The sequence below is a fragment of the Pocillopora damicornis genome, chromosome 10 (genome assembly GCF_964200805.1).
Source record: "Pocillopora damicornis chromosome 10, jaPocDami1.2, whole genome shotgun sequence".
NCBI classification, from domain to species: Eukaryota; Metazoa; Cnidaria; class Anthozoa; order Scleractinia; family Pocilloporidae; genus Pocillopora; species Pocillopora damicornis.
The window spans coordinates 21,346,479-21,374,418 of NC_142679.1; the positions used below are offsets into that span (position 1 = coordinate 21,346,479).

The 27,940-nt window shown below is 38.0% G+C and overlaps 2 protein-coding genes across 5 annotated transcripts; one reads left to right on the forward strand and one right to left on the reverse strand.

Annotated features, from left to right (window-relative positions):
* Positions 1-1,878: 1,878 nt before the first annotated feature.
* LOC113674456 (voltage-dependent T-type calcium channel subunit alpha-1H) lies at positions 1,879-21,381 on the reverse strand. Of its 4 annotated transcripts, XM_089185816.1 has the most exons (27): positions 21,111-21,381; positions 17,541-18,116; positions 15,520-15,760; positions 14,955-15,052; positions 14,539-14,713; positions 13,994-14,273; positions 13,555-13,647; positions 11,980-13,263; positions 11,703-11,854; positions 11,265-11,562; positions 10,914-11,072; positions 9,876-10,556; positions 9,500-9,579; positions 8,825-8,948; positions 8,590-8,658; positions 8,196-8,380; positions 7,496-7,622; positions 7,136-7,258; positions 6,797-6,886; positions 6,235-6,430; positions 5,538-5,686; positions 4,924-5,033; positions 4,421-4,557; positions 3,900-3,970; positions 3,580-3,658; positions 3,242-3,363; positions 1,879-2,829 (listed from the first exon to the last, which is right to left on the reverse strand). In XM_089185816.1, the coding sequence occupies exons 2-27, from the start codon at positions 17,695-17,697 to the stop codon at positions 2,215-2,217; spliced, it is 5,895 nt and encodes a 1,964-aa protein (XP_089041942.1). In that variant the 5' UTR covers positions 17,698-18,116; positions 21,111-21,381; the 3' UTR covers positions 1,879-2,214. The 4 variants fall into 4 exon arrangements, with proteins under 4 accessions (XP_089041942.1, XP_089041943.1, XP_027046760.2 ...); XM_089185817.1 differs by lacking the exons at positions 15,520-15,760; positions 17,541-18,116 and adding an exon at positions 7,920-7,955 and having other exon boundaries at positions 21,111-21,360; XM_027190959.2 differs by lacking the exons at positions 15,520-15,760; positions 17,541-18,116 and having other exon boundaries at positions 21,111-21,360.
* A 1,695-nt stretch (positions 21,382-23,076) lies between these two features.
* On the forward strand, positions 23,077-27,938 carry LOC113674766 (membrane-bound acylglycerophosphatidylinositol O-acyltransferase mboat7). The gene is made up of 5 exons (XM_027191265.2): positions 23,077-23,419; positions 23,840-23,966; positions 24,519-25,093; positions 25,356-25,502; positions 27,018-27,938. The coding sequence occupies exons 1-5, from the start codon at positions 23,205-23,207 to the stop codon at positions 27,373-27,375; spliced, it is 1,422 nt and encodes a 473-aa protein (XP_027047066.2). The 5' UTR covers positions 23,077-23,204; the 3' UTR covers positions 27,376-27,938.
* Positions 27,939-27,940: the final 2 nt, after the last annotated feature.

Sequence of the window (27,940 nt, forward strand, 5' to 3'; positions counted from 1 at the left end):
TTTATCCTTTCATTATTCAGTGACAAAGTTGATATATCGTTTGTCGATTGACTTCTCGTTCTTGCAATGCTCTTTCTTTGTGAAGGAGAGTCGACGCGACTTCTACATACACCTGGTGTTTCCGTTCGACTATCGGCTTCGCTTTTGTATTTCGTTGCCAAATTGTGTAGAGCAGACTCTTTTTGATTCCTCAATAATCTGAGCCCAAACTGTGTTCTTTGTAGTTCTGTGGAGAAAATTTCAGTTGATGATTTTATTGACATCTCTGACGTTTCATTTATTTGAGTATTATTGCCTTCCTGCCGTCTTTCGGTTTTATTGTTAATTTTCACCCTTAATCGAGGAGAAAACGGTTTATTACAGACGAAATTTTCTTGCGACGATTTCTCTTGTGCCGGCCTGATAGAAATCTCCTTTCCTTTTACAACTCTATCACTTCCTTTTGAATGTGATAATTCTTGCATATTTCTTTTGCTCTGTATCGCTGTTCCTTGAACCATAAAACCATTCGAGATCGGCTGTCTAAGGCCTCCAAGTGTATGGGAAAACACATCATTAACAATTTCGCTTTTTCTGAGATACATTCTTCTGAATGTAAACAGTATACCGTTATGTATCTGAGAAGGCCATTCACTCTGTGCGGTACAAAACAAGAAGACGAGCTAAAGTCAAGCTTATGCAAACGCTCCTTAAAACGTGCGAGGTAATTATTGTAGTTTGTCTTCGTCGATCTTCGGATATAAAAAATATTGAATACATTGATTTAAGAGTTTCACTAACGCTAATTGGTACAAGCGTTGGAGGTAGGTAATTGACTTTCTCTTTTTCTAATCCGTGAGATATTGTGCAGAAAAGCTTCAATCTGGTCCATTTTGAAGATGCTTTAAAAGTTCTCAAAACGAAGTAATGAGTGCAACCGCTGTTGACGTCGAGAGTGTTCTAGGGACCTCAATTCTACCAACTTTTGGCAGTCTTGAATGTTTTTAATTACGTGTCATGTTAAATCCGTTTCGCAATTTCAGTTGCCATGACAATGAACACTTTTAGCAGGTGTTTATCACTAGACAAGACAAACTGAATTTTCACGGATTATCATAATCATCATAATGAATTACTAAATTTCTACTAAGCTCGAGCGAAACCAAATCGCACTTTTTCTTTGTACCTGTGATGTAATTAAAATCTCAATTCCTATAAAACTCCATATAAACCAGACATATGTGACCGACCCGTGAAGTCCAAAATAGTAAGAGCCATCAAGTTTTTTCCAACATGCTTTAATTAAATCGATTGTAGCAAGGTACATGTTTGTTTATTTTTTGATATGAGTATTTCTGTCAATGCTGTCGAAAATAAATATTCATGCAAGGTGTTATCTTACTCAGTTGCTGAAAGACATAATAAGGAAATATTCATCATGAAACGTGAAATGCGCTATATTCGGTAATTTGTATTTTTTTTTTTACACAACGCGACGGAAGATCAGAAGCTTTCAAAATCAATTCTTTCAATACTAGCTAGGACAATGTATGAAAAAAAATTTACTGAGACAAAATTTTCCCCATTCAGAAGGAGCTAAATTCGCAATCTCATTTCGTAAAAACGTCAGCATATGTTACTTGTAAATAGAATTAACCTAAATTATTATTCCAAACTGTAAACAGCGAAAACGATGGTAGTGCCAGAAGTTCAAAACAGGTCATTAAACTGAAGGTGAGTAGGTGTGTGCTCGAATGAATCATTATTATTTCAGATAATTTTTTTGTACGAAAATAGGCCAAAATTTGTTGAATATCGAAGACATTTGAGCCACGCCCACGATATGTTTCGCTAATTCCCGTCATCCTCGAGGGAGTCTAAACAAAACAAAAGGCCTGGTTGCTTAACCAGAAGAGCCTGCTTGTCACTTTATTTAAGTGTATTCCAATTATATACACAGCCTATCGATTTATGTACATATAATAATAATACACTCTCAGTTACATAAGGATTTGTAAAAATAGCGTGTTTTAAATTTTTTTCACCTTATAATTCTATTATACATTCCTAAGATATCTTTTTGGCGATTTAATCTTTGTCCTGACAAGAATTAAATATTTTTTCCTCGAAAAATGAATAACTTATTTTTGACAGTGATACACAGAGAAGGTTAAAGAACTTTAGTCTATCCTGCGTGTAACACTTTCCTCATTACAAATACAAACCAGTATTAGGTTAAAGCTTGGCTCCAGATTTATATACAGTAAATTTCGCTAAATTAGGTTTTGAGTCGTGAAGCTCTCTAACCCCGCAGAAACTATTTCGTCTTTGACGAAGAGATGGCGTGACAGGAGTTGGCGTGACCTCAATGTTGTGTGACGCAGTGCGGCAGATCGTCATTTTCACTTTTTGCAGATTTTCATGTAAAAGCAAAAATTCCTGGAAAATTGTATCGGCCTTGGCAAACTCTGCGCGAAAAGACGAATCAATATTTTTGGTAGGGGTACAATGTTTGAGCTGAGTCAGTTCTATTCCTCCTAAGCCGAGCTGTAGTACGGAATGTCGCCTTGAGATAGACAGATCATTTCTCTTAGCTTTAGCCAGGATGAAATTCTTCGCTGTTGTAGTCAGAAGTTTCAATTTCTTCTCCAAGTCCTTAGCGGCCATATTTGCCGCAATCTTTTCCTTAGATTCTTTCAGATGCTTCATAAGAACAGCTATGACAACGTTGATTAGTACAAACTGCGCCACCAGCACGAACGTCACAAAGAACAGCGACGCTATGCAATGGCTAACAAAACAGCACTTTTCACATTCTGCAGACTCGGAAAAATTCAGTCGTAAAGTGTCCTTAAAAGAGAAATAATTCAGAAATTAAGTTCTGGGCAAATCTGGTGTTTAAATTCAGCCGAATCCTTTTTATCCTTTACACTACACATTTCTAGCAGGTCCTCATCGTCAGCGCTGCAGGAACGCGCGTTAATTTTTCTGCCCCCGGAAAAATTTGAGACGAATCGGGGAGATGTTTGTCAGGGGTCTGGCTCTAATAGACCCCTGAACTCCTTGCAGACCGCTCGCCTCCTCCTCATACTTTCCCGCGGGCGAAGAAATGCTCTAACCGAAGCGCTGCTAATAATGAGGACCTGCTTGCTTAGCTTCATAAACACAAAGTGGAAAGTGATATGACTCCGTTTCAGTCAGATATACGCATCCCCTTTTTTGGAAACTAATGTGTTATTTGAAAATTATTTGATTCCTTTACCTCTAATATTCCATTCCAATTATCTCCTGTTGCTATCCTAAATAAAGTCAGCATTGCAGTTCCAAAATCCTTGAAGTGTGCATGCGGACCGAGTCCTTGGCAAGGCTTTGAGGGAGTGCACTCTGTAAAACGAACGGAAAACTTCACTTGAGCTTTTCACGTATAAAAAAATTTACGAAAGGTTCGCTTTCAGACTGAGTTTTATTCCGAATCATTTAATAAACGGCTTTTGCGAAGAAAACAAATTAATTTGTACCTTGTTCTCTTTGTTATTGGCGATAGAAAGCACCGTATGCTAAATGTTGTAATATAGAAATTTGGATGAATTATTTCCTCACCTAATGTTCCAAAAAGTTGGATACCTAAACAGGCATAGATAAAAAATAAAAGCAGGAACAACAGCCCAAGGTTTGCGACCTGGAGGAAAATAAGAAAAATAATGAAAGGAATAATTTCGTACTTATTTCGCTAAACGTTCGTAAGCAGATAGGAACACGAACTTCTTGACAAGAAAGGTAACATTTTCATTGAAATGAGGTCAGTCTTAATGAAGAAATATTATCATAGTACAATGATTACGAAGTAATTAAATGTGCTGATTAATTGGCTGTCTTCAGACATAACGCTAAGAATCATAGTTGATAATCTTTGTGCTAACCTGAGGAAGAGCCTCGAACAAGGTGTCCAGCAGCGAGCGGACTCCCTTTGCTAGTTTTACGAGCTTGAGCACTGAAATGAAGGCAAATTAAAGCAGAACATTAAGTGATGCTAGTGGGCTGTGTGCATGAAATAGTTTAACCGAACTTTGACATCCACTGATTCAGAACCTTGAAAACCATTTCCCGAGTCATCTGTTACTTGGTGGAGTGTGTATGCATTTGTCGATTGGGACAAATAATAAATTCAGCACAGCATAAGTGGTGAAAGAAAAATCATTGCAAAGGATCACAGAGGGGTCCTGAAGAGGGAAAAAGTCGACCGCGAAGTTTTTTTGTTCTTCTCTGTTTGGGAATCCCAAAAAAAACCTGGGAGTGGGACTGAGATCACTTATGTCCAATTCTCAAAGGTCACCTCTTCTAGGAGGTAGAGGTAGATTCAGTGATTCTAGTAAAAAAAAAAACCCTGAAATGTTGCATTTGAGTGACAAATTAATTGATCAAGCTCGGTAAAACTACAAACCTCGGATAATTCGTAGTACTCTCAGAGATCGTGCAACAGTGGGATTGATCGGCACCGTGGCTTTTATGGTGCTCAAGGAATAGATAAGTATTCCGGTCAATGTAAGAAGCACAATAATTAAGTCAATGATATTCCACCTGCGGATTCAATCAGTGAAGTTTATCAAAAACAGGGAACACGTCACATATACGCTAAAATTGATTTGGTTGTTTAGTGCTCCCTCATGAGATAAGCTTCCAAATTGGCGTCGTAAAAGATGAGGGGAGAATATCAATATGGTTCACTGTTAGTTGTAAGACGGCTAAAAAGTTTAACTGTTAGGCATAAAAATTGAAAAATTTTAACCGTTAGTCGTAAAAGCCATCAACCAAGAGAATATCAATCGACATTCTCTTATCGTCAACCCATTGAGACCCTCTGAAGGTTTCCGTTTCTTAGTGAACAAAACCGGAACAAAAAAATTAAACATGGCTGATACCTGCACACGAGGAAACTACACTTACCGATCCTTAAAATATCGCACGAATCCAAAGGCGATAAATTTAAATATCACCTCTAACACAAACACCGAAGCGAAAAAATAGTTTGCGGTATTCACAAAAGTGTCAAACACCTGAAAATGAAAATCATATGGGGATGTCATTAACGATAATATACAGTTCTATAGCGGGCATGTATCGACAAAAAGATGTTCCCATTCGTTCCACAAACCCACAAATCGGATAAAAATCAAAACCTGGATATGCTAATAAATATATTATTAACATCTTCTCCAGGAAGAACTGGCCTTAGCGGTGGTCTTTTGCCGAAATTTGGTGCAAGTGTAAGACGTTGAAATGCGAAAATACGAAATAAACACAGTCACCTAAACTGTCATGAGACAAAACTATTCAGCTTGCTTCGCGAGACGAGTAACACGAGTTTAAGATTAAACCGTCATCCGTTTTTCATCTCTAAGAGTCGATATGGAAGTTTTTTCAGTCTGATCGAAGACTACCAGGTTGCAAACAAGGGTAAAGGATTTTTTTGATGAATGATATATAGTTCAGAACGATCATTATAAGAAATATATGAAAAGAGATAAGCAAAAGTAAGCCAGTTTCCTGATATTTCTCACCTCGGACATCTGGTAATGTTCGAGGGACATGCAGAGGACATTTAAACAAATCACAATGGCGATGGCCACATCCCAGTACAGATGAAGACACATGTCATGAATATGACGGCGCCAAGGACTGTAACTCTCATAATATGTTCGGTCAACTTCTATAAATGATGTAAGATTCAGAAAAATAAAAAAGATCAGTTACTGTACCACTTGTGTTTCTGAATGACCACTGATGGATTGCATGGGTTCAGTCTGACTGACTCAGTGACTGACAGACCAACTGACTGACTGACGAACTGACTGACTGACAGACGGACTGACTGACTGACTGATGGCTTGACTGACTGACTGACGGACTAACTGACTGACTGACGGACTAACTGACTGACGCACTGACTGACAGACTGATCGACTAACTGACTGACTGAATGACGCACTTACTGACTGACTGATCGACTAACTGACTGACTGACCGACTGACTGATTCAGTGATCGACTGACGGACGGACAGACCAACAAAAAAACAGACGAAATATCTGAGTGAATGAATCATGAATTAAAGACTTAATGTGGTGCATGAAAGAAGGGCCCAGGATCAGGACTAGGATAGACGGACAGACTAAAACACGAAGGATCGTTGATTGAAGAGAAATGATAAATACTCCTAACATTTGTCAAGGCCACCAAAAGAAGAAGTTAAATTTACCTTCTTGGCTCTTCTCTCTCGCCTTCTCGAGCAATTTTCTTCGTCCTCTCTGCTTTTCTTCGTCCTCTAGTCTTTCTCGACAACGCTGAAAATTCTCCACAACGACCCCCACAATCATGTTAAGAACAAGAAAACCTCCCAACATCAGGAAAGGAATGAAATATGCCAATTTCCATTCGCGGTAATTCTTGATGGGCTGAAAAAGAAAAATTCGTCTAATATAAAGAACAACAAAAAAATTTCAGACACACCTTCCCCTCCCTATGTTTACCGAGCCGAGAATGTGTATAGGAAAATGAAATTTTAAACTTTGGGTACATGTTGTAAACAGATTATTGGGGTTTTTCGGAATTAATTTCGTAAGTGGAATAGGTTCCTGAAGCGTAATGTCGTGCCTTTGGACTAGACAAGCTTCCTTTAAGAGGCCGGATATTCATTCCATCTCGACGAATGAGTAAGTATCGGACAAATTGCATGACTTGCATAAGACCGGCACTTCACGCCTCGGATGTTATCACTCAAGGCCTGTAGATAGCCTCAGACTTGTTAACAAATACTACACCTGTTGGTCGTATCCAACGGCATCGATACCATGGTGCATAATTTCTACCCATCCATCCCGTGTGGAAAACACGAAAAGGGATATCAGTGCCTATAAATTAGAGAACGTTAGAACGACTTTCAATTGAAGACAAAATGTTTCACTTTATTCACCAGATTATTAAATTGTACACTTGACTAAAACCATGCATCGTGTGTGATTAGGTAAAGATCTCATGGTTAATCGTTTTGATATTGTGCTACGATTGGCAATCAACATTTAACATTACCAACTCTCAATGTTTTACTCGTGAGGAACTGATATTCCGAAAAACTAAGAATGATTTAAGTGAATGCTTACATGTGGTAGGTTGTCAAAGTTGTACATGCGATTTTTCCAGACCCCTTGCCTTCTTGCCGAGCATTCTTCCCTGTTCTTCACCTCACTGTCTCCATCGCAATAATAAAACTTTCCCTTAAAAATCTGAAGAAAGAAAATAAAACAATATTATTCCACTTAAACTCTTAACCTTTCTACCCTGAGTGTAAAATGTTACTATGCAATAACATCGCATCGTAAAAGACTATTTAAAAGTATCTTGGTTGAGAATGGGAAAGGAAAAACTGTATCCCAAAGATAACTTAGGAAAGTTCGACAGTCATATCATTACGAGAAACTATGGAAAACGATGAATTTGTTCCTAAATACAACTACTCTTACCTGGACTCCTAAGATTCCAAACATTACGAAGAAAATTGCAGCTATTAGGACAGTGTTTCCAATCGGCTTCAAGGAGAATAACAGAGTTTGAACGACCAGCTTAAGCCCTGGAGCTCGGCGAATCATCCTGATATATTGAAAAGAGGTCATCAATGAAGTTGAAATTTATTAGCGCTTATGTCATTTGTTTCGTTTCCAAGCCTAAGTTCTATCAGCGATGTAAAGGAACCTTCTACATCCGCGGTGTATCAGCCACGGTATCCAAAGCAGTTTTCGCTGTAACAGATACCCTTTTCGGCTGGGTTATTTACGAATTTTACGCAGAGATTATACGCAGTGGGTTCCGCAACCTTTTAATTTCCACTTGTAAGTAAGTGTAAGACAAGCAAACATTCCATACAAAATTGTAATCAGGTCTGTGTACCTACGGTAAAACATTTCATCCCTCATACCTTTTACTCTAAAAGGAAAAAAAAAAAGATTAAGCGAGGTTTCTTCGAGGCATTATCTTAAATCTCCCATTACACCCGTTTAAGAAAGGGGATTGCAGTTTTCGTTACCCTTTTCCATACCTCACCCAGAGAAATCCCCACCTTCCTATGTACCGTTGGCCTATAAAATGGCCCCTTTCACAGACCGTGTCTTCTTGAACGTTCTGCCTATTGAGTAAAGTGCCTTCCAATGGAATGAACAGACTTACCTCAGAGGTCTCAGAGTCCTTAACGCCCGGAAGACTTTGAGAGCTCCAAGTACTTCCGGTGCATTGGCGGGGCTGTACGTAATGATGACGTCAATCCATGAGAAAAGTACAAGTATGCCATCCAGGATATTCCAACTGTCCTTTAGGTAAGTACCAGGCCCCAGAAGAAAGCCCTGGGCTATGATCTATGCGATATAATTTTCAGGTTTACATTGTTAGGATCACGAGCTTTACTTACTTGACAGGCTTTATGTGGGACGGTCCCCAAAGGAATTTGACGGGCAAAACGAGTATGAGTGAGTGAGTGGGTGAACTTTTGCGAACGATTCAAGCCGGACTACCCATCATCGATTACATATCAATTGACACTATGAATCTTGATCAAAAAACGTACCTTCATTGACATTTCAATGGTGAAGATGACTGTTAATATTAGCATCGCGATGTCGATTATTTGACGCTTCTGAAAATAAATTGAAAATCTTGATAAATTAAAAGATAACGAACCAAATGAATATTCACTGGAATTAATAAATGTTACTCGAAGTGGTATGAAGGCGGCTGCTATTTCGTTGGTGGAAAGTTAGAATGGTCACAAAATGTTGTTGAGTCAAGTCACCAAAGCTTACCTTACTATCTCGTGGAATGTTAGGCTCCTCTAGTGCCAGGACCACACAGCTTATCAAGATAAAAACTAGAACTACGTAGTCAAAATACTTGTGTTCACACACAGCTGTTAGGGTGCGGCGCAAGCTGATAAGGAAGGAAAACAGAGATGGCTTTATCTAGTGATAATGCAGTAAATAACCGATCATCGTAGATATCCAGAAGTGTGATCTGTTTAGGAAAGTTTTTGCAAGCATTTGATAATTATTTTAAATAATTTCTTTCTTGTGACGAATCATAAAAATCAGAGAAGTCGAAGGAGTTTAAATTCGTTGACGAAGTCACCTTAATCTTTAATTCATACGCAAGTCTGTATTCCGTTTGCAGCTTGAAAGCGTTCGCGATTAGGCCTTTTCTTAGAATTTTTTCCCGGTAAGATATGGTAAAGTTTACAAGGCAACCAGGTGGACAGTCAGACATGGTTTGATGCTTCTCTGGTTTAAAGGTTTAATCAATATAACCGTGAAGTTACAATTCATAGACTTCATGAATTGTAACTTCACGGTTACATACATTAAATCTTTAAACCAGAGTAGCATCAAACTATGTCTGCTTTTCCCGATGTACTTTAAAACGTTTTATAGAAATACCACGTTGAATTGGAGAAATCAAAGCCAATAAGTAAAAAAGCAGCTTACCTATTTGAGGGGGAGAATAGAAAAAGAGACCAGTCAGATCTTTTGTCTGTTATCTTGATAACTTTCCTTGAACTCTTCTTCTACCAAGAGAAAGATAATTTAAGGTTAAACACATACGAAATGGACTGCGCCTAAAAAGGTTTATCATCGACAGTGGCTAATAACATACTCATTTTCATGCAAATAAAACATGATCAAGTAAAGGAGTTCGATAGAGTTGACATAGAGTTATAACTGATCTGGTCAAGGTTTTCTGATAGTGACTTTCCAATCTCTTTCACGTCCCAAACAACATTTTCGAGGCCAAAATGCACCTAAGACGTGGTTTCTTAATATATGGCTAACTTCAAAATCCAGAAAGATCGCTTGGTACTACCTGAGTTTCGGAAAGATGACATTCCCGCAGTTGGTACATCTCATCGCTGCTTTTGTTTTGAAAGATCATCTGGGGTGACTCAGGTCGAGATCGAGACGTTGTTGGTCCTTCCAATTGATTAGGAAACGACATACTGTTTGCTATGGTCGGAGAGACAATTTCTTCGAGTGTTTTACCACAAGCTTTGTTGCTCATCTCTCTTTCAGAGACCTCAAGATTTAATTTGCCTCTGGTTTCACTATCTTCACTAAGGAAGCCTCTATTATGCGCCGAGAAGTTGGGTTCGTCATAACTCCAGTTCGCCCTATGAGCTTTTTGCTCAGTTTTTCGTATAATTGACGCTGACGCCTGACGCATACGCTTTAATTGTGGCATGGTCATGTTCGCTTCCGTTGGCTGCGAAGCAGTTGGGGATCTCTTCTCCTGTAATGGCTCCAACGTTTCTAACGTGAGGCTCGGTGTGTAGTTCGAACTTAGTTGAAATGTCGTCCCCAAAGCATTTCTCAAGCCATGACTGCAGAATTCTGGAATTGGTTCCTGGTGATAATGCCCGGGGCAAGGTTCCTCAGAATCTTTACTAGAGATCAAAATGTGAGGCTTTTCAATTTCTTTAACGGCTGTTTTGGGTGTATCTTTGTTGTCTGATACTTCTTGTTTGTTCTTTGGAGTAGTTTTACCTTTCTGGAGGAAAATGCATGGAGTCAAGCTAATTAGTCAAGTAAAATTTACTTGTGTTTCGATGGATGCGTCGAAAACAAATGTATTGAAGAATGGAATAAAGCACTCTATCCTGGGGCCCTTCAAAAGAAACGATTGCCCAAGATCTACCGATTATGGAGTCGAATGCGCCGCCAGAGCTTAACAGGATTCGTTGGTTAGCTTGCTGTTATGAGCAGCAATGTTCCGAGCGAGAAATATTGTAAATCTAGACCTCTGTCGCTATTTAATCCTGTGTGATGAGGCTGTCAAAAATGCCATTGTTAACTGTAACTGCTACTTTTAATATCTTAAAAAATAAACTCAGTTCCACTAATTTACCCCAGGATTTGTGAATCCTTCCACGAGGATAGCGACCAGTAAGTTAAATAATACATAGTACCCGATAGCCATCAGTGCGATGAAATACAAGGCTGCCCATTGGCTCGTGGCACGCATCCCGTCATTCATTACGAGATTCCAGTTCTCTTGAGTAAGGATCTGTTTCAAGAGAAAATTCAGTTTTTCATGTATCTAAGAATCCTGGACGAGTAAACAACAACAATGACAACAACGCCTTTCAGAACATAAACTCCGTTGTCTTTAACAAAAGCCTTTAATAAACCTAATCAACTGATAGTAATATTTTTATCCTGCGAATGAATTTTTTTTTTACATAAAGACTAAACGTACCTGAAACACGGATACCATAGCCCACAAAAAGTTGTCAAAATTACTTCGGGAGGTTACTTCCTTTCCCTCGGCGTTCTTGAATATGAACTTTCCACCGAACAAGTTCATCCCAAGGATAGCAAATGCGAATATGAAGAGAAACAGTAATCCGAAAAACGTCATTACACTCGTCATAGTTTTGACGACAACCAGCAATTGGTATCGAACTGGTCTGACCAGCTTGAAGATCCGGAGTAACCGGATACTTCGGAATATCGAAAGGGAGGAATCTTTCTTGGTGAGTAGGATTTCACAGACACTGCAAAATTATCAGTAAAAGTAAAACTTAAAGATTTTTATATTGTCAGAATTGCCCCAGTTCTGATACGATAAAGAGATCGTGGCTAGATTTAACGAAGAAGACACAGTTTTGTTCTATTTTTATGTAACTTCGTGTACCTAACGATAACGATGAGTCCATCAAACACATTCTGACCCTCGCTAAGATATGTGGTCACACCATAACCAAGCAACTTAATAACCACTTCCATTCCAAAAATGGATACAAAAATGATGTTTATGGTCTCTAGGGCAAGGGTTAGTCCTTCGGGCTGTAAGATATAACGAGAGAAGTTATATGTGAGTTTCACTAAGCAATGTCAGCTATAAAAAAAATCATGTAAACTAATCTGTCTTGACCTTCTATTCGAACAGATTTTGACTTCTTAACTCTTACCTGTTGGTAATGCTCAAGGCCCATACAAATCATGTTCAACAAAATGGCGCCCATGATAAAAAAATTAAACTGTTTACTCTCGATTATATTTCTACAGAAGGTTCTTAGCCTTTGCCATGCACTACGGTTTCCTGTCACATCATAAGTCGCACTTTTTCCTAAGTTAAACAGGCTTTCGAACATGTCATCTTCATTCTGTGCAGAAATATTTCGGCGTTGTAATGAAGGTCTTTTGAGAGTTGTATTTACTGCATCACCGATTTGGCAATCATTGACTTGCCCGACCTTAATCAAATCCTTTGATGGTGGGTCCTTGTTCGCGTCGCTTTTCTCTAAGTCACTTTCTAACGAAGACTTAGCATCAAATTTTACAATTTCCGAGTTTGCTTCATTCTCTCTGTAATGATCAGGTTCTCTGGTGTCCAAACGTTTGGATGATGGGGTGCGAGCTAACTTGGCATGTGCAGGCTGGCTAAATCGACGATGTTTAAGGAGCTCTTTATCTTTCTGCTGAAGTGAAGATTTGGTGGCTTCTTTGTATGCCTTTGAAGAAACGTCTTCACCCTCTGGTGTACTTGTGCGCGCATGATGTGGATTAATTTCTGCTGACACCAGCGTGGACGCGGAAAATTCACTTTTTCTAGATTGAGTTGAATTTTTCCTGCTTGCACTGTTGCCTGACGAGAGCGCGAAGAAAGTTGCTGTTGGTGATGAAGGAATATTTAACGTTACGCTCGTCTTCGCTTGTGTAACAATTTCATCGATGGAAACAGCTGAGGACGTTTCAGCGTGGATTGAAAGTGTATGCGAACAGATAGAGGTTCTGGAACTTCTTCTGGAAGATTGTCTAGTTAAAGGTGGTGCAAGGAAATCTTGGAACACCGGAGATTCTTCGACACTAGAGTGAGAACAGATCGTTTCTCTCCCCTCAACCTGAATTTTTGGAAGGCTGGTCCCATAAGGGAAAAAGCTGGTATCACCTGACGCCGCCTCGTGATCGGTGCAAACAACTGGAGAGGCCGGAACAAAGCAATTGTACAAATGATGGTGGAAATGATGATGATGAAAATAATGGTGATGATGGTGATGAACCTCTTCTTTTTCCTGCGGTTTGAAACTGCAAAAAGATTGTATATACATTATTAAGGTTTTTAGCAGCTTTGTTGGCTCAAGTGGTAGCTCGCCTTTGCTGTTTTCCATCAGTTCTATCTCACGTGCTTTGGTTTCTTGGAACTGCATGGTGATCACGACCAGACACAAGTTAACAAGGAAGAATGAGCCCATCTGTAAATGAGGAGAATAACAAAAATGCATTAACTAGGTCCGTGAACTGTGCCTTTCGTTTGCTTCATTACCTAATATATCGTATGGAGTAAAGGAAGTTGAGAGGGAAGAGCGGAAATATATGGAGAACGAGAGAAGCAGGCAGGGTAAGAGAAAGACCGGGATGAAGACAAAGATGGAGAGAAGGGAGAGAGAAGGGAGAGCGAGGGTAGTTGGTGAGAGACAAGAAGGAATAAAACAGGAAAGCATGATTATCCAAGTCTGATATTTTCGTAACAATCTTTCTCTTACCACTATGAGGACAACAAAATAGATCCAGTTCCAAAAGCTGTGAGCATCTTGGACAAAATACATGATATCTGACCATCCCTCCAAAGTGATCACCTGTTGACATCAAATCAAGTTGTATACCTTAAATGATGCATCCATCCTCGGTGAGTATAGGGCAATAAGAAACCACACCAAGCAGATAAAAAACAAGGAACAATCACACCCTCGTTGCCCACCCTTTCGCACACTTTAGGCCGGTTTCAACGATTATTTTTAATAATATAGGCGGCTTCAAATATATGGCTCCCCTGTGCACTATTGGCCACCGTTATAATTCGGGGTCATGTCAAATATTTCCATCAGCTTCAATCACGACTTGAGCCGCTCGATTTGAATACGTTAATTCGCTCGGAAAAATGACTCAATTTCAATGTATGTCGTTTTGGTAGATCCTTTTTACCTGAAATATGGCGATCCATGCAATACCGATATTATCAAACGATGTTGTGTTATAGAATGGATTTTGATCGCTCGGATTACAGACGCTGTAACACTGATTCCAGTTGAAAGGGACTGAATTATTCGCAGCTGAGAAGTTCTTAAACGAATTAGGGCATTCCGTGGACACACTTTCTTCTTTTGGTATATCAGAACACAAACGGGTTCCGTCATCTCCTGGAGTGGCGCAGACGAAATCTGGATTACTGAACGATGGTTGGTAAAATTGCGACTTGTTAAATCTGAAAAGATGATAGATTCAGTAAGTTGTTTGGGGCTTTGCATTCAATCAGATCGTGATTTCTTTGCATTCCGATTGTAAACTGAAATGAATACCATCTGCATGGGTGCCCTGTGGTTGTTACTCGCATTACTAATCAGCATTTCTAATCTGAAGGCCTTTACGGAAGTGCTACCAAATGTGACGCTAAATTTTTAAAATTGCATTTTTTTAACGGATCTGGAAAAGTCTACGGCCCAGGTTACGATAGAAACGAAGCAGCTTACCTCGTAAAAAAAGTTGAATTCTCAGGCAATTTAGTGAAGCATCTGTTTCTCAGTTTTCCCTGCCATAACTGCACTCCAATGATCCCGAACACAAAAAATATTAGAAAGGACAACAGGAGAACATTCCCCAGCATTGGAAGGGTATCAAGAAGGAGAGTCACCAAGATCCGGATACCTGCAAAATAGAAAATACTTTTTAAGCTGCCATGGTATGTTTATAAAGAGACTCCTTGAAAAAATGTTCTCGCTCAAGCCTCGTCCATTAGGTAACATTTTTTTTAAAGGTTTAGTAATGAACTGACATCATCAAACTGATAAAATATTAGATGAAGATCGCTTATTTATTTATTTATTTATTTATCTGTTTATCTACTGATCAATGGAAAACTTCTTTCACTTTAATATGTTTCACATACTTGGAACTTTGTTTATAGCTCGAAGAGGTCTCAGAACTCTGAAGGCTCGAATAATTGTAAGATAATTCCCATTGACTCGGACGGCTTTCTCGATCACCCTGAAGAAAAGAGCATAGATTGTCATGGTTGAGTTTAATGACCGAGATTATTAAATCTGATAGAATGAGAACGCACACGAAAACAGGCTCAAGAAAATCACGTTTTCGTATTTTAAATGTATCCCATGTAAGGGTTGAGTCTGTTCTTTAGCCAAGTGGCCAACCCAGCCGGACCTTATCCCGACCAGGAGTATCACAACTCCCCGCTGGATGAGACGTAAGATGCAAGGTAACCCCTGCATGTCAATAGGTTTCCCCGACAATTCACCGCTACCCATTCATACTCCTGGGTAGAGAGAGGTACTGTGAGAATAAACTATTTTGTCCAAGCACACAAATCATCGACCAGGCTAGGCCTCGATCCAAGCCCTCTCGACCCAGAGTCCTGAGCTCTAGTCATTAGGCCCCCGCGTCGTATATATTTCACGTGATCAAGCCTTTCCTCACTCTCGCTACTAGGCCCTTACCCAATGATCACAATGAAGCAGTCCAGGCGATTCCATTTGTCCTGCAAGTAACCTTTCTTGCCAGTAACACCCATCGCTATCATCTTTATTATCATCTCAGCCGAAAAGAAAGAAAATATCACGATTTCCACTTTTTCCAGAACTTGGCACCGAGTAGATCTGCAATCCTTATCCAGCGGATTATACATCGCTAATGTGACGCAGTTGATGAATATAACAAACATGCTTATACGCTCGAACCATGTAGACCAAAATTAAGGAAAAGTCTCAAGAATCAATCTTTGCATCATTTAAAGACCAATATATATCGCCCAAAGGGAGCGGGTGGATCTTGGCTAAGTCACGATAAAATTTATCCGATTTCCGCTTACAGAGCCTTTAGACTCTAAAATTATTTAATGATCCTTTCTACAACCCCACCCCACCCCCCATCCCCCCTCTTCCTTACCCTTCAATGACTTAATAACACTTTCTTCCTTACAATAAATATTACTACCCCGTCATTGGCAGTTAGGTGGAAACCAATTTCCTGTAGTAACCTTCCCTTTATACTCTGTTAGTTACGACTGATCTTCCCTCTCCTCCCCCTAAAAAAACAGCTTAACCCTACCCAAAATCCTCCCACCCCCACCCACTCCCTGTCAAGTGATAATTAATGGATGTTCCTATGGGAAAATCTTATTAAAATGTCACGCGTCATCCAAATACCTGTGGTTTCCATGGAAATATATTAAAATCGTGTATTCGTATTTTGACCGTTGACACGAAAATTGAAAATAATCACCAATTTTCTATTACTCTGGTGAAAATGTTAACTCTATCCACTCTCACAACATCGCGAAACTAGGTTGATCCGACAAGAACATGTGCGTACGTGAACGCATCCTGTTTCAGTTGTGTATTTCATTAATTGCACCAAGAAGACAAAATACTTTCAGCTTATAATCATTAATTGTCAAGACAAAAACAAAGTTTCTCTATTGGCACTGAATTCGGGTCAAAAACTGTTCATACTTCGACACAAATTAAACTGACTATTGAGAGAAAAACTTTAAATTATTGAAATACAATTGAAATAATTTCTTGGTGAACAAAACAGTTGGATCAAGACAGATGATGAGGAAGCAATTTTCATAGTCTAAGCATTCGTCTTCACTTACCCGCTAAAGTTTTATGATGCGCATTTCACTTCAGAGAAAAGTTATCGAGATGGTTTCGGCATGATTTTGGTACCTGCATCGTAAAGCTGAGGGAATTGCACGTCATCCAAGAACATGGCCAAGATGACGTTAATTGTAAAACTTTTTAAATTTTTTTTGTGGCTTCTTGTTTCAGCTCTTGGCTTACGCCAACCCAATGTACCATTAACAGTTTGTAACAAAGCCGATAAAAAATGAATACGATAATGCTCTGATAAAGAAGAGTCAGAAATTCTATTTCATATCAAGTTTTTAAACTAAAATATTGCCCTCGCTACGTTTGACAACTACGACTATTTTACACAGCCAAGAAAACAGAATTATTAGAAATAATTCAAAAACTAAAACGTCTCCGCAATTATGTGGTACATTTGTTTTGTGAATTCACCTTTGCATTTTAGGTTTCAATTTCAAGGCAATTTGACAGAAATACAAAAATTAATTTTCTTGCTTATAAGAACATGTTTGTCTAAAGAAATCATTCGAAATCCACAATTTTTGCTTCTGTTCAAACGAGGGCAACACTGAAATACTGTTCCGTTTTTCATCTGTGTTTCTTTGTCCTCGAATTTTATTAGATCATTATAAACTGACAGATATTCTTTATGGCGAAGTTTATCGACCGAAGGTGGTTGTTGATATCGATAAACTTTGGTATTGATTCCCCTTTCAATTTTGACTCACATTTAACCGCTATGTATCTACCAAATCTAAATTAACAACAAATGTAAATTTGACATGGTAAGCGCACGCTTTGGTCAAATCCTTGAACCTGTCAAAGATACATTTAAAAACCTCATTGCTCAGTTTTATCAAAAGGATATGGCCATTTTATGAGCTGAATCATCCATCGCCGGGCTTTATTGTCTTTGGAGATAAAAAAACACGAAAGAGTTTCAAATTCAGCGCTGTGTTCGACGTTCCCATTTTTTGGAACATCGCTTGTGCGTTGTTCGTGTGTTTCCGTGTTTTCTTCCATTGATGCGGTTATTTAAGACACATGGTGATCTCTCTTTGATGCTATAACTCGGTCATATCTGCTTATTCAGTCAGTTCGCCTCTGATGAACACGATGCGGTCTCATCTGCGAATTTCCAAGTGATTTTCCATAACTGTGTTGGTCCAAACGACAGAAGTGGCTTCACGCATCCGGTGTAATGTGCGTCATACGCAATATTTCAAATTTTCGACGTGAAAGAAATATATATGTCTTGACAACCTACCAAAACACAGAAGTGGTTGACTTGTTTGGATTGGACTTCTGAGCGTCAAGCAACAGTCCAAAGGGAAAAACGATTAAAAGTGGCAAATGTCGTAAAATGTCGCCCTGTGAAGCCGACTGCACTCTTACAAGACTTAAACCGCTCACACAAATACGAGACCGGTTTGCCAGTTAACCTGAATTTTAATGGGCATTTAAGTAAGTTTGGTGTTTAACAAAGACAACAGCTGTCTGCGATATTTCCTAAGGCGCATTTAAAACCTTATTTCCCCCACTAAAGGGCTGAATTCGACAAAATGTTCATTTTATTTTTTTCGGGGAAGAGTTGTCAAAAAATTTATTAAAAAAAAAAAAGCTATCCCACTCGAATAAAAGTCTACAGAAACTAATGGTAATTATGATTGTAAATACAAAGCTTGTCTTCATATCTGAACGAAGGGAGGCCTGGCTGTTAAAAGCTGACTATAATTGCGGTTAATATTCCAAACCTATTATATTAAATTGAGACTTCCCATTTGCGTTTTTTTCAGTTGGAAATTGAAAATTTCATTTGAGGTTCAATTTTTCCAGTTTTGTACGGTCAGCATTGAAGAGCTTATCAGGGATTTAAACATAATTCAAAACTAAACAGATCGGTAAAGAGCCGGGAGAAAATTGAAATGAACATCATTAGCGTGTGTAACAGAGAAAAAAAAACTCCTTGCCCCGATTAATTTTTTACCAAACGTTTATGATCAATATCCACGAGGATTATTAGTTTACCTGACATATACTTCAAAACATGGCGCATGTCAGGCTCTTTATAGTTATTTTAGCTGAGGAACATTACCTTAAAGATAAAACAGTGTTTTATATAGTAATCTCAAAACGATATAACTGGAATATAGGGAAGACTGGAACTGAAAAAGTTTTAACAAGACTATTATCAGGCAAGGAAGAATTGAACTGTTTTCGAGTTCTGAAGCCAAAAAGAAATATTAAGGAGTTTTCATGTCCGTGAGAACTAGCTAATATTATAAAATTAATGCTTTAACAAAGGGATGCACACCTTCGTGAAATACGCCATACCTTACAACTCAATTTAATTAAAATTTTAAAGGCACCAATCAGCGAGCGTAAAGCTGCAGCTTAAATTGAGTAATTTTTTTGAAAAATCCTACTGCATTTTCATGTTATTTGGAAGTCAGGGAGTTTTCACTGCGTTCAAATGCCTCTTACGATTTTCTGCTTAGCCTTAGTAAAATATTTATGATCCTCTGCTCACTATAATTTTGACTAATGAAAGTTTTATACTCTCCATCGCTAAGGTTAAGTCTAATTAACTGATATAATTTTTCACTGAATATTGGGTATACCTTTGTGCTCTGTACACGTTCGAGGTTTCACGTGACCTGCAGTTCCACCAGAAAGGCAAGAGGACAGGAAGAGACCCTTTTGGGAGACATGAAAACTTTTTGTTTTCAGTGAGGGGGAAAAAGCCAAGAATATCAGCATAATTAAGCATGTACAATGGTTCTCATTTTAAGATAACACCTGCAGATTGCTTTTCATGACGGCCGAGCCTTCGGCATACAAACGCCTTCTGAGAGGCATGTTCCGTTTTCCTTCTTCCTCTTTTACGGACAGCAGGCGTAAAATAGTAGCCAAACACAATGAAAGATTGGTAAATATTGCTGTCTCTGGTCTCGCAAGCTACAAATGCATCTGCAGTCAAAACGTCCTAAATACACCTGATCTATCCATGAAAACACGGTTCACGATGTCATAAATTGATAAACCTGACCCATTCTAGACGTTAGGTTCTTCTTCTCTGAGAAAAAAAACAACAATAACAAAGTGCTTGGCTTAAAGTTCGCCGGTTTTCTGAAGTTAATCGGTTAATCTCTATTGTTTAGCGTTGTTTATTAAAGAAGAACTCTCCGGCAAGCGATGTACGCGATCTGTTTTACTGTTTTATGTTCAACTAGGCCACATCTTTTCAAAACTTAAGAGTCCATCCTTTCTTCACGTTTTCAAGGATTTATCTTCCTCTCCTTTTGCCCGGAGCATTGAGTCAGAGAACAATTCTTCCAAAAATTATGTTTTTGATAGTTAACTTTGCGCTTAGTAAATGGGGAAGAAAGAGACTTACAACGGACTTCGGTTACTTTCAGTCCACCTGTTCCAAAAACTTAGAGGATGTAAATTTGCATAATCGAGCTTTAAACTTGTCAGGGCGAAGACAAGAAAGCAGTCCGCTCTGTGCGACTGTTTAATTAACGACACGGAAAGAACTATTTCCATCATAAAACATTCATGTCCCCTTCCAGCTGAGGCAGTGACAGTCGAAAAGACAGCGAACCTTATGATACAATTTTAACTGGCAAACATAAACTTTGTGTAAAGGAACAAAATTTGGCGTAAAAATAAAAAAAAAACATACTTAGTTATCAAAATTATCACTCTTTCAAGAAATGTTAAAATATCATATATACTTTCTTGTCTCAACTTATACGAGTAGAGTGATATTTTTTGCTAACGATGTTTTCGCTTGTTGACTTAGAAAACCACATTGGATGATCTTTATAAATAAACTGTGCACGAGGAATTAGCTTTTGACTTGCAGATCTGTTTCAGAACAAATAATTCTCCGAATCATAATCGTGCTAACTTAAATGCAAAGTTATCTTTATTCTCAGGGAACAGTACAGAACTCAATACAAATAGCTAACGTAATGAGATTCTTTGGATTTGTCTACTCTGCTTGCATCAGCGGTCAAAACAAAAATAGAGCTTCGATATCTGGTTGCTTGTAACAGTTTAATCCAAAAAATGATCTCACATTTCAAAACATGAATTTTAAGCAGTGGAAAAAAAGGAAACAGAATTCCATTTTGTGAACGTGTTATTCTACTTAAGGACCATATTCCTCTGTAAATCTGTCGGCGTGAAACAGCATAGATCATCATAAGTGACGTACATGGGCTTCATATATCAGCCTGACGTACAAACTGTTTTGATGGTGCAACCGAATTGTTTACTGAATGATCAAATTATGAAAACTCTATATAATACCTCGGCAAATGCAAAGTTTTTTTTATGACCTACAAAAGGTCGAAAATCGAAACATTTATAAATTTAGAACGCGCTGAAGAAAATTTCTACACTTAAAACTTGATCGCTAGACTTACTTGTTGACGAAATATCGCTTATTTCAGCCCAGATATATGAACATCAGCTTCAGATCTGCTTTCCTCAGGTTATTTAGTTGCTACTCGGCGCATAGTACAAGTAAAACAATCTCTTGACGAATTTTTTAACTGCAAATATCTCAAGTTTAAGAACTCGTTCAGTCGGTGACGTACGCATAGGATGGAGAATTATTTGGTTCTGTACGACCGGAAGAATGGCGTTATTCGCTTGATCATGCATCAAGGCGATGATAACAGGGGTATTGTTAGTAAATAAGAATATGCAGAACAGAATGATAAGCCGGCAAATGAATATATTAAAATTAAAGCAGACAGCTGAAAATGATCACTTAATTTGAATAAGAATTCAACTCAGGCAAGAAACTGAGAGAAGACGTATTTTCTTTGGGGAATTCTGGCCAGATTTCTAAATCTGATATTATATATAAATATTTTGCACCATGCACGATTAGCTATCAAATGCATGGGTAATAAAAACTCATGCACTTCAAATTGACCGTCAGCCATAATAACTTTAGGATGGTTTCCATTTTACGAACAACTGCTGCCAGTCCGGGAAAACAACGAATGGAAACCTTTGATGAAAGGCAATTATCAAATCACCTGTAGGTTTTTTTTTGTCTCGACGCATGCGAAGGAAGGTACGATCATATTTGTAAGAATGTCTCCATGATTCGAAAACGACGAGGCGGAATCTTTCTTTTTATTAAAAATGTATACTTTTACCAGGAGAATTTTGAACGCACGCAGTAACTTAAAAACTTTATTTTGCGCAGCCAAAACTTTTTCACACAGAGATACACTGCATGTAAAAGTAGTGATATAGGTCAAAATCCCACCGTGGGAGGGTTTATGGAAATTATAGTTTTTTAATTAAACTGGAAAATCCATTACAATTTTCTTCCAAAACATGAGCTAGAATTGGTTTTTTAGAGAGATTTTAGAGGCCTTCCCGCTCTTTTTTGTGGATTCAATCAGGAAAAGAAGAGAGCGGTTGATTTGGAGAATAACGAGGCTGTTTCGTTAAATAGCTCACGAAAAACTTGCCACGTTTTTTTTTTCTAATTTGTTATCATACTCAGTGATATATTTAAGAAAACGCCTCTCTGCTTTGTTTATCACAGAAACTTCTCTGATTTCTTTCATTGAGACAACTTGACATATGAGGCTTCATTATATCAAAGCGGCCGTAGCCTTCAACATGGGCACCATAAAAACTAAATAATGTTGATCTGAACGCCCCATTGGACCAAGGACCTAGCTTACAATATGGCGTTCATGCGCATCTATCAAAAGACTGAGGCAAAATGCCAGACAAATCAATAACAGCCATAACTTCTCTGAGAGTTTATTCTTTTTCCCCATTTGTCTATTTGCGGCCGATCTTACATGGGAACTTGACTATATGCGAAAGTATCTGCACGCTTTAAGGACTTAACAATTTTTTATCACAGCGTTTCCTATACTTGAACCCCCGGCCGGGTAAAAAGTTGTTCCCTACGGTGGCCCACAACTGTCACGGCAAAAGAAATAACCTCGCGGCAAAAGAAAGAGACTCACGGAAAAAAGGAATAACCTCACGGCAAAAAGGAAAAGGCTCACAGCAAAATAAAAAACCTCACGGAAAAAAGAAAAAGACTCATGGCAAAAGAAAAAACCTCCCAGCCTCCACGGCTCTCTTTAATGCCGTGAGGACATTGTTATTTCTTTTGCCGTGAGGTTATTTCTTTAGCCATGAGTCTTTTACTTTTGCCGTGAATTTTTTTTTTTTGCCGTGAGTCTTTTCTCTTTGCCGTGAGGTTTTTTCTTTTGCCTTGAGGTTTTTCCTTTTGCCGTGAATCCTTTCCTTTTGGCCTTCAGGTTCTTCCTTTTGCCGTTTGTTTTCGCCGCGAAGTTATTTCTTTGGCCGTGACAATTGTGAGCCACCGTAGTTCCCAGGTTCTACTCCTTAATACGTGGGCTGACATTTGTCATGCTTTTGTCCCGAATATCACTCCAGCGGTGGGATCTCTTGCTTGGAGAATTGATTTTACGGTCTGACAAACTAATATATACCGCGTGTGGGGGAACACCATGTCCACTACAGACTTACTTTATCTCTGTATGCTATTAGGATCTATTCCATTCGGCCATTTGGTCAAATTATCAGGTTCTCCTTCACGAAAGCAATTCCTTTCCACCGTTGCTGGTGTATGCTTGTCACTCGCGCTTGTCGGAGTTTGGGGAATTCTTCACTCCTTTTGGACAATTCTAGGCACGTATGTGATAGTTATTTCTCTTGGTCCAAGGTAAGATTGCTTGTCCTTAACATGTGTCGAATGAATTCGCCATTGTTGGGAAATCAACGTGTGCAAGCATGCATCGTGTCCTATTGTACCCCTGCTGTTCTTGATAGTTTTAAACAAATCATCTTGTCAGTTCAACAACAGCTAAGCATGAAGGCGTTAAAAATGGTTTGTTTGCTTATCACCCCTCCACCTTTTGAAACAGTGAGTGAAAACGATCACTCGTCAGTGGGTATGTCGTGACAGCACAATTCTCTGAAACAATTGTGCGGTGAAATTGTTGATGAGAATCAATTACCCGTATAATTCATGGCTATTTGATCAGTAACATCTCCATTTGGTAACTTCTTGTTATCAACCCACTATTTGCGAGGTTTTCTGGATGGAAGGAGTGAAATATTCTTTTACAATGTTATTTTGCAGGCGATGTGAGTGGGTAGCTTTCCTGTTTGTGTTCGGCTATCTTTTTTTCTTCCGCACATGCAAGTATTTTGGATTTGAAAAGCCACCAGAACACAGCAATGCTATTCAGCTGTTGGTGACCTTGAGGGTGAGTTTGTAATGTAAGCTATATTGATTGTTTGGTAAGTTCTGCCGGAGCCAAACGTGAAGTAAATTCCATATGCGATTGACCACCAGAACAAGCATGATGAGGCTACCTTGTGGGGTCTGGATTGCCTGCTTTGCCTTGCTTTTTGCTTGTGTTTATTTTAAACCTGAACTTAATTGAAATTGACAGAAACATAAAATCATTAACTCATAAAAAAAAAATGTTAGCTCTTGATTCTGTATAATTAATCAATAATATGAATTAATAACATTTCACTAATATTCCACATCTTTTAATTTCACAGCTTACCACAATTATCAGTTGAGTGAGGTTTGGAAAAAGTTTGGTAATGGAGTTTTGAATGTTGAGATAATAGTGTTGTAACAGGCAACCTCTCTCACCTCCAATAGTAACCAAATGTCAAGAGCTGTGCATCGATTACCAACTGTAAAAACACAAAGACGCAGTTGCCAAATTTTTGTCACATCTCACTCAACTGAAAATTGAAGTAATTCATGCATTTATGGATTCACGATTTTTTTCCCTTTTCAGTGTTGTACACTGCCATTTGAAATATTTGAGTCTGAGGAAGAAACCAGTGAAGGAGAATCTAAAAAGTCAAAGCGACCATCCTTTTATGAGTTCCTTAGTTACTCCTACTGTTATTGTGGACTCACCACTGGTCCTTACTATCGCTACAAGACTTTCAAGGACATGATTAACCAACAACATCCTGAGAAGATTTCCACCGTCATCCCTGCCATGAGAAATCTTCAGACATTTCCCTTCTATGGTGTGATATACCTTATTTTAAACCATTACTTTCCAATCAGTCATATTGGGACTCCAGAATACACCAGTCATCCTTGGGGGGTGTTGTACCAACTGGCTTATCTTGTCCCAACCTTTAATGGGTTTCGCTGGCGCTTTTATATAGGCTGGCTCCTTGCTGAAAGTTGCTGTATGACTCTTGGTTTGGGGGCATATCCATTTGAAACAGAACCAAAGCCTGGGTTAGGGCCTACCAAAGCAGTTCCAGAACAAAGTGAACCTAATACAGAAAAAAATGGAACCATTAATCAGACCACTCCTGACCAAAACAAAGAATGTAATCAAGACACGCACAGGTACATTTATATTAAATGCAGTGGTTGCCTCAAAACTTGAGCTATCTTAATTATTCCATTCCAGAGATCCAAAATTCTAGAATTCTCAAATGCAAATTACTTGGTTTTGAAATAAATTCCCATCTATCCCTAACCTTTTTTTAGGCTTATTAGATGAAGATATTTCAAGAATAATTCCTTAGAATTAATTCATCATTATCAATTATTTTCCAAAATATCTTGTTTAAGTCATCCTGTGTTGCTTTTTTCCCTTTTGTTACAGCTTTGAGACAATCCACAACATAAACATTTTTGAGGTGGAGTTTTCACCTACTATGGGAAATACAATGAAGAATTGGAACATGACTGTTCAATGGTGGATTGCAACTTACATACACAGGAAAACTCCTTTTAAAAACAAAAGCTTAAGGTAATGCAAGTCATAGATAGATGGATAGATAGACAGTTTATTTATCCACATAGTGCCTAGGAGCTTTCAGCATACTTGTTTACAATGCACACATGCAATTACAAAATACTGAAAATAATGAAAATCGCATAAATATAAAAGACTATTAACAATCATGTGCAGGGCACAGTAACAAATTCCTGTTGTGGTGCTTAGTGATAGATAAACATCACAAATTTTAATTTGTCTGTTAACAAGTAATTGTTATCGGTCTCTACTTTAATATTAATGTATTAATGTATTGACAAAAAATTGATTTTTTTGGCTCACATGTATGCTGTAATAAGCTCCTTTCCCTAATAAGTATCTTCTTTAGTGTTCCCTTTTTCCCTTTCCCTAAACAAAAACTCTACAATTATACAATCATAGGAAAATGTTTTTCATAGAATTTGATATTTTATTTCATTTAGACTTTTTACTTATTAGACATTTTAAGTTTTGGACATTTTCTTAAAACTTCTAAATGTAATTTTTGTCTTCAATGCATCATAATTCAATTGAATTTACATAATTTACATTGTATGGTGCAATTCAACACCACTGGAAATGGTGCTTCACCAATAAAATATTATAATTGATTATTTTAAAAATGCCAGACAAAATTGCAACAATGTTGTAATAATTTGCAGATAGGTTTACAGTAGTATTATTATTCATTTTGGCGTAGCAGCATTTTAGAACTTAACATATTTGAAAGCTTCATTTAGTTTGCGAGTTAAATTCTGTAAGGTTTTCAACCAGAGAAGTGCGTTCACATAAATTTCATTCAATTCATGTACATGTTATTAGATGTCACTCATAAAGGGGCTCTTACTGAGTTTTAATGAGCCCCACCCCATTTGTATGGGTACCCACCCTCTCCTATAAACTTTCCAAATTTAATGCAGACCTACACACACTAACTGGTCATTATAGTAAATTAAATTTTGCCTTCCCTCATTTCAATCACAAAACAGAGGGAGGTAGGACCTTTAGCATATCTGTAACAAGACTGTGGAACTAACTAACTACCCATGAACCTAAAAAAAGAGGCGAAAATAGTTGCTTCTTTCAGAAAGGCCCTTCACAGACATTTTCTAACGAGATATGATGAAGTAGAGCATTTCACTCTAAATGCAATTTAACCTGACCCAAGCAGCATATTTTATTTTATCTGGTTTTTAGCTTATATTCTTATAGACCTGTTGACCAGTTTAAAAATCCTCAAATGCATTTTAATTCTGTTATGTTATTTTTAGGATCAAGGGCCACTACTTCATCAGTTGAATTACTGTTGTGTGTTACCCTCCTTAAATAAAGTTGTTTTTATTATTATTATTATATTAACCCTCTCTAATAACTCCCCCCCCCTCCTTATCTAAACCTCCCTTACCAACCCTCTTTAACAAGTCCCCTTCCATTCTAAAGAAGGCCCTCTCTAGATACAACAATGTATGATGTGAACTTTGAATATAATTGTTACCTACTTTATTTCAGAATGTTCACCACTCTTCTTGTCAGTGCCTTCTGGCATGGTGTGGCCCCAGGTTATTACCTGACCTTTTTGTGTGTTCCACTGACAGTTATTGCTGAAGTTCAAATGTCTAAAGCTATCAAGCCGTACCTGTCGCCAGAGCTTTGCTACTGGTATGATTGGCTGAGTTGGTTTTTTCATTACCGTAGCATGGAGTATCTTGGTTGTGGATTTATGTTGATTCAACTTGCTCCATGCCTGGAAGCATGGAAGAGCATGTACTTTGTTGGACACATTGTGATGGCGGCATTTATTGTTATTCCTTTTTTTATTCCAAAAAAGCATACTATTGACAAAGAGGCCAAGAAGAAATCATCTTAAACTATGTTGTATAGTTTTTGATGAAGTATTGATTACTTTAGTTATAATATAATAGTGGAAATACATTATTTAGGAAGCTGTTTAGCTATTTAAATAAGTTTTGTATTTACATTATTGCTACTATCAGCATGTATTTAGACTATCATATATACTGTGTTTTTGATAACTCTTTTAACCCCGGCAGGCAGCAACTTTTTTATCTACCAAACATTTGTTTACAAATTTGACTTTTTTTGTCACACCAACATCTAAATCAAATTATTTTGTGAAAAAAGGTACAAATGGAGACTAAGTTATCTGTATTTAAAAAGTGATGGGAATTATGATGATGAGGAGGAGGAGGAGGAGGAGGAGGAGGGGAGGCAAATACTCTTCAAATGATTGACGAATTGCAGATATGAACTAACTTAGTCCAAGCTAGATAGTGTGTTGATAATTTATATACATATTGTGCACATTTAAATTTATAATCAGTATTTTTGGCAACATTTTGTCTCCATCTCTCAGTAAAACACCATTTAGTAATATATTGATAAATAAATCATGTGATCAATTTCAAGAAAGT